Raw genomic sequence first — 7,500 nt, 5'->3', positions numbered from 1 at the left:
GAATACGGTTGTGTTGTTCCAGTCTGGAAGGTGGCCATGTTTATCCACAAGAATTACTATGGAGTTAGATGATTTATGGGCTTTTACGTTATTTTTATGATGAAACCAGATACATTACAGTACCAAACTCTAATATCAATTCACACCTAGACACTTTTCTCCTAAAAGCGGGCATTAAAATAGCCAGGACATCAGGTAACAAATTAGGACATGTGGTCACACGTATCTACAATAATCCTACTAACGAAAACAGCGTTGTTTATAACATCCCTTGTAAAAGCTGTCCCTCATCATATATTGGTGAATCTGGTCGCGGACTTAATAAAAGAATAAATGAACATAAACGACGTAAAAATCCATAGATCATCTAACTCCATAGTAATGCATGTGGATAAACATGGCCACCTTCCAGACTGGAACAACACAACCGTATTTAATAAAGGATCATCCAAGAAACCAAGGAAGACAATTGAGGCAGCATACTTTAACACTAATAACAACATTAGCCATAGAGAAGGCTTTATATGTCTAGTAAAAGCCCCAAGCTTATTAATAATAAAAGAATACGCAAATAAAATAACAAGCTCTCCGAAGCGTCCCATGAGATGACCCGTCCATGTATACTAGAATCTCCTATTATGTTTGAGATATTAGCTTTGTGATCAAGACCCTGCGGGTCGAAACGTTAAAGCGTGAAATTCTCACATTACTCCTCGTCTGCTTCCTCCACCTTGAGTTTTATTTGTCATAATATAGTCTATATATATATATACATATTGGTAGTAGATCGTTGAATGCTAAAAAAAAAAAAAAACGAGTGTTTCTTCCATTTGACTCCGTGATATAATTATCATTATTATTAATATATTTCTTCTTGATTAAATTAAACAATCTCATCGAACTTTGAAACAATAACTGGAAGGCTCTCTTAGTTTCAACAAGTGCTTCGAAAATCCAGAATGTCCATTTGACTCAGTGATATATGTGTATGACACGCTAGCTGGAAGGCTCGGAATTATCTTATTTAATTACGACGTCACGACTTTGTGTCTCGTGTTTTCCGCTGGGAAGATTTGAAGAATACATTGGGTGTGTAAGAAAGTCAAACGCTCTGGATTACTTTTCTTTTTAATTCGGGGAAAAATATGATAAACTGTGATGTCCATCATGTTCATCTTATCATACAACCAAAGCAAAAGTTTGATTTTATTTTGTGCAAGAGTTTGACAAGATGTTCTTCAAGAGGAAATACTCAAGACTTCAAGAGGAAGAATTGCTAACAGACACTACAGCCCAGAGCCAGAGGACCGAAGTCGAGGAGTCGAAAAAAAGTTTCTGGAAGGTCCTACTTCGTTGTTCTGCTCTCTGCTGTTGTCTTCGCGGAAACTCCTCGGGAAAGGAGACGAAAACCGTCGCCAAGTCCCCCGGAAAGAAGCTTCTGCAGAAAAATAGGACAACAGCTCGAATGTTCACAAACACCCAAGAATGGACAAACGTTCAAGTCCTCGGTGAAGGAACTTACGGACGAGTGGTTTTGGCACAAAATGCCAAAAACGGGGACGTCGTAGCCCAGAAAACCGTCCCTTTCAACCCCATGTTTACAGAGGAGGTTATCCATTACCAACTTAAATACCCCAATGTAATCAACCTCTTCTGCTGGGATAGGTCAGACCTTACGCAGACCATGTACATGGAGTACTGTTCTGGAGGAGACCTACAAAGCATCATCGACACCATAAGCACAACAGACGCCCTGGAGTACTTCTCTCAACTGATGCAAGGCGTGGACTACATTCACTCTAGAGGCGTGGTTCATCGCGACATCAAGCCTGCGAACCTCCTCTTGACCGAAGCCAAAGTCCTCAAGATCACAGACTTCGGACTTTCAGAGGTCTTCGTGGTCAAAGGCAAAGAGGTTCCAATCAAAGGCATTATGGGTACTCGGGCTTACATGGCTCCAGAAATCCTCCAAGACCCGAGCTACCTTGGACCTCCGGTCGATCTCTGGGCCTGCGGTATCATTTTCGTCCAAATGATGGGCAGAGTCCGACCGTGGAAGCAAGCGGCCTTTGGGGATGAATGTTATCAAATGTGGACTGAAAATGATCCCAAACTGAAGGAGATGATTCCTTGGAGATGGATCTGTGATTCCACGATGACAACTGTAAATCTTCTTCTGGAAAGAGATCCGGGCAAGCGACTGGCTGGCTGGGGCAATTTTTGGAAAGAGTGAAGGCGATCACTCAAAAGGAACACAAAATTCCATAACAGGTCTTCATACTAGAAAATAAAATAAAAAAGAGAATGATATGAAAAAATCAGGAAAAGAAGAAACGACCAAAAGAAAAAGGGGAAAAATATAAACGAAAAATTATGAAAAATATATGAATATAAATAAGAAACATATATATACAAAAAAAAAAAAAGAGAGGGGTTCCCCTCAGCTGAATAAAGCTCTTGGTAGCATCATACAGAAAAAAAAAATCATAGATATTCCATCCATCAATGGATTAACTCTTATATATGACGAGGATTTATCTCAATAAAACTGGGCAGTGATATCCACACTTGCAACAACGATAAGGCTGGGATCATTGTCTTCATCAAAATCTATCAACTAGAAGTTAGAGACAGACTGATATAGATAACCAGTTAGCTAGATGGAGTCCTAGTGACGTTTACTCCTTTTCCTTCAATCTCGGGGATCCTTGGAGTCAAGCTCGATCCCAAACCTTTATCAGTTCGAGCGAATCATCGAGGTCGCCTATTGTTGAGAAATGAAAATTGTCGGGTTACCGGACATGTAAGTCACTTACAATGCGCGCGCGCACACACACACACGTACACACACACACACACACACACACACACACACACACACACACATTATGGTCTCTTGTAGTATCCTTCATTCTTATGTAACCATGTAGTGAGTGCAGAAACAATTTTTTTTTAAAAGACATAACTTTATGGACAGGGGTGACAAGTGGTAATGGTCACGGAACTGTCTAGTGTAGGCCTTATGGTCTCTTGCGGTCTCCTCCATTCTTGCGAGTTATGCGATGAAAGGGATTTTGTACAACAGTTTTTACGGCAGAGTATATCTTAACCAATGTTAATACCCATCCTACTTTATAGTCTCGATAGAAAACATATATATATATATATATGTGTGTATATATATATATATATATATATATATATCCCACTCCCATTAAGTGGGAAGTGAGAAACCCCTAATAGGGCAAAGTCCTGCCAATTGCGTTAAGCAACTGCCCAACCCCGGTCCCACTTTTTTTTTTTTTTTAAAGGCCGGTGTTGGGTCGCCTCCCCACCTCGCCAGGGCTTTCAGGAACCAACGCGACTTAGTTCGGAGCGGGTCCAGGACATCGAACTCACGACCACATGCTCACGAGTTCGACACTGTATTCACTGGGCTACCGCGAGGAGGAGAAGAGAAAGGGAGAGAAGTATGAGACGGAGAAAAAGATGATGGAGTTGAAGTAGAAGGAAAAGGAGGGGAGGAGGAGGAGGAGAGGGCGAAGAGGAGCAGGAGAGGGAGAGGAGGAGGAAAAGGAGAGAAAGGGAGAGAATTATGAGAAGGAGGAAAATACGATGGAGTTGAAATGGAAAAGGAGAGGGGGAGGAAGAGAAGGAGAGGGCGAGGAAGAGGGGGAGGAGGAGAAGGAGAGGGAGGAGGAGGAGGATGGAAAGGGAGAGAAGTAAGTGAAGGAGGAAAAGATGATGGAGCAGACATAGAAGGAAAAGGAGAGGAAGAGATGTCTGTGGGCAAGGAGGAGGTCTAAGAAGAGAGAAGAAGGGGGTGGGGAGAGCTGTGCTAGGGCCTCGTGTGGGAACGTGATGGGGTTGGGTGAGGTGGGGGAGAGAGAGAGAGAAAGGGGGAGGGGCGAAAGAAGGGGAGTTGGTGGGCGAAAGAAGGGGGTTGGGGTGGCAAAGAAGGGGGTTGGGGCCAAAGAATGGGGTTGGGGGAAAGAAGGGGTTGGGGTGTGAAAGGAGGTTTAGGCAAAAGAATGAGGTTAAGGGGCAAAAGAAGGGGGTTGGGGGGGATCTAGAGAGAGGTGAGGTGAGGTGAGGGTGAGGGGGCTGTATGGCAAAGGTCCAAAAGGAGGAAGGAGAATTGGAAGGTGAGAGGCTGAAAGGGGGACAGTGTCCCCCCCCCCCATGCGAGAGTTGGAGACAAGTGGAAAGGCATTGGGAGGAAAGAATGGGGGATAGAAGGAAGTGAGGAAGGAGAGAAGGAAGGATAGAGGAAGGAGGGAATGAAGGATAGAAGGAAGTGTGGAAGGAGGGAATGAAGGATAGAAAATAGTGAAGAAGGAGTCAAGGAAGGATAGAGGAAGGAGTGAATGAAGGGTAGAAAATAGTGAAGAAGGAGAGAAGGAAGGGTAGAGGAAGGAGGAAATGAAGGATAGAAGGTAGTGAGGAAGGAGGGAATGAAGGATAGAAAGGAGAAAGGAAAGATGGAATGAAGGATAGAAGGTAATAGGGAGGAGAGAAGGAAGGATAGAGGAAGGAGGGAATGAAGGATAGAAGGTAGTGAGGAAGGAGGGAATGAAGGATAGAAGGTAGTGAGGAAGAAGGGAATGAAGGATAGAAAGGAGAAAGGAAGGATGGAATGAAAGATAGAAGATAGGAAGGAGAGAAGGAAGGATATAGGGTAATGAAAGAGGAGGGAATGAAGGATAGAAGGAAGAGAGAAGGAAGGAGGGAAGGAAAGAAGGAAGTTAAGAGAAGAAGAAAAAAGGAAGAAGGTATGAAGGGAAGAGGGAAGGAAGGAAGGAAGGAAAGAAAATGTACAAGGAAAGAAGGAAGAAGAGAAAGAAGAAAATAACGAGGGAGACGGTATAAGAAAAAAGTAGAAATTATGAAGAGAGAAGATTAGGATTAATGAGATGGAGAGGCACACAACGAGGAAGACGAGGGTGGGGAGAAGGAGGAGGAGAGGAGGGATGAAAGGAATAGAGGAAGAAGATGAGGAATAGATGTTAGGAGTAGAAGGAGGAGTAGATGTTAAGAAGAGAAGGAAGAGGAGGAGGAATACATGAGGAAGAGAAGAAGGTATATCACTGAGTCATATGGACATTCTGGATTTTCGAAGAACTTGTTGAAATATTGTACATATTGTATGTACATATATATATATATATATATTGATATATGTATATATATATATATATATATATATATTGATATATGTATATTATATATATATTATATATATATATATATAAATATGTATATAATATATATATATATATATATATATATATATATATATATATAAATATATATATATTGATATATATATATGTATATATATATTTATATATATATATATATTGATATATATTATATTTATATATATATATTATATATACACTGCATAATGTCACTGCATAATGACACTGCATAATGTCAGTGTATTTGGGCAGGAGTTTTTCTCTAATGCTTGTATCATTAAAAGTGATGGCTAGTTGTGCATTGATTATTTTCTTAAAGGTATTTTCCATATACCTTATTTTTTTATTTGTGTTCCTTAGAAAGGAAATTTATGACTTGGCTGTATGTAGTCATATTGGCTAGATCGCGATTTCGGGTTCAAGACCCTTCTTCAGTAATTAGAGGGATGTTCTTTCTTATCAGAATAAGAATTAATCCGATGAGTCTAGTTAAAGTTCTAAGTTTTATACTAGAGTTTATTTACTTGCTAATCACTTGGTGGAAGTCACCTGGTATTTCGGGCAGTGACGAAATGTCACGTGCGCTGGGGAGCCTCCGGGTTCGTGTTGTGGCGGATTGTGGCATGCTTATGGTTATAGCGTTTTGTCTCGTAATTGGACGAGGGGCGTTTTGTCTCGTATTGGCGTTTGTGGTGTTATGTCTCATGTTTGTATATGTAAAGGTTTGTCTCATGCTTGGAAGGGCTCTAAGGTCTTCTGCTTGTACATTTATGTTTGTGCTCAACTCTTTAATATACAACGCTTCTATAATTGGGAGGCGTCTATCGTCAGTAGATAAATCCAAGATCTCAGTGTTTTTCTCTAGTGTCTCTCTTGCTAGTGTTATGCCATGGGCTTCTCTTAAGTGATTTTTAGGGGCTCCAGATGTCAGGTGGTATGAGAAAAGTGTCTAGGTGTGAATTAATATTAGAGTTTGGTACTGTAATGTATCTGGTTTCATCACATAAATGACGTAAAAGCCCATAGATCATCTAATTGCATAGTAATGCTTGTGGATAAACATGGCGACCTTCCAGACTGGAACAACACAACCGTATTAAATAAAGGATCACCCAATAAACTAAGGAAGACAATTGAGGCAGGATACATTAACACTAATAACAATATTAAACGAAAGACCTGTAGATCAGATGTGGGAAATATTTCAAAATATGCTCACTAAGATGATTCAAACTTACATTCCTTTTAAGGACAGACGTCCCCCAAATTAGGCTCGCCCAAAGTGGCTCGACAAAGAAACTGAAAAAAGTATTGCTAAAAAGAGACAGGCTTATAAGTAATATAAGTGCTCGGGTGCATCTAATGACTATGAAAGTTATATATCAATACAGAGAGATTTAAAAAAGACAATAAGAAAAAGAAAACGACAATACGAAATGAACATCGCTGATAAATCCAAAGAGAATCCCAAAGAATTCTATAGTTACATTAGAGATAAAAAGGTTGTTAGGAATCACATTGGTCCACTATTATCTGCTGACGGTCAACTTGAATATTCAAATGAAGGAATGTGTAATATCTTAAACAATTATTTTAGCTCGGTATTCGTAAACGAAACACCTCAAAGTGAATTCCAAACTGAAACCTGTGAAAAGTCTGGGGTAAACTTACTCACTACGGTAAATATAAAAAAATATAAAAAAATAAAAGGTGTATAGACAAACTCAAAGTTAATAAAACACCAGGGCCTGACGGTTGGCATCCAAGAATCTTAAAGGAAATGAAAAATGAGATTGTTGTTCCATTAGAAATTATTTTCAAGAAATCCATCATATCCGGAGATGTCCCAAGAGAATGGAAGCTAGCTAACGTTACTCCCATATTCAAAAAAGGTGACAAAAAGAAACCAAATAACTATAGGCCTATAAGTTTGACTTCAATCGTAGGAAAAATAATGGAAACTATCATCAGAGATGCTATCGAACATCATTTAGAAAGTAACCGTTTGATAAATGATAGCCAGCATGGTTTCAGACGGAAACGTTCTTGCGTGACTAACTTACTCGAATTCTACAACACAGTTATCTCGAATTATGACAAAAGAAACAATATAGATTTAATATATCTAGACTTTGCAAAAGCTTTTGATACCGTCCCACACGAAAGACTACTTACTAAATTAGCTTTGCATGGAATAAGTGGTAGCCTATTAGGTTGGACTAGTAATTGGTTGAATGGTCGAAAACAGATAGTTGTTTTAAATGGAAAAACTTCTGGATGGAAAAGTGTTGCAAGTGGA

At 39.8% G+C, this 7,500-nt stretch overlaps 1 protein-coding gene across 1 annotated transcript in view; it reads left to right on the top strand.

Moving 5' to 3' along the window:
* Positions 1-1,231: 1,231 nt before the first annotated feature.
* Positions 1,232-7,500, top strand: part of LOC143027338 (uncharacterized) — a 12,083-nt gene continuing 5,814 nt past the window's right edge. The window contains exon 1 of the mRNA XM_076188612.1: positions 1,232-2,213. Within this exon, the coding sequence (XP_076044727.1) occupies positions 1,232-2,213 (982 nt within the window). The remainder of the gene's footprint in view (positions 2,214-7,500) is intronic.

Source organism: Oratosquilla oratoria, chromosome 8, assembly GCF_046742065.1.
Source record: "Oratosquilla oratoria isolate Oo_2021 chromosome 8, ASM4674206v1, whole genome shotgun sequence".
Taxonomy (NCBI): Eukaryota; Metazoa; Arthropoda; class Malacostraca; order Stomatopoda; family Squillidae; genus Oratosquilla; species Oratosquilla oratoria.
Note: the sequence above shows the minus strand (reverse complement) of the source record. Positions and strands in the feature narration are given on the sequence as shown.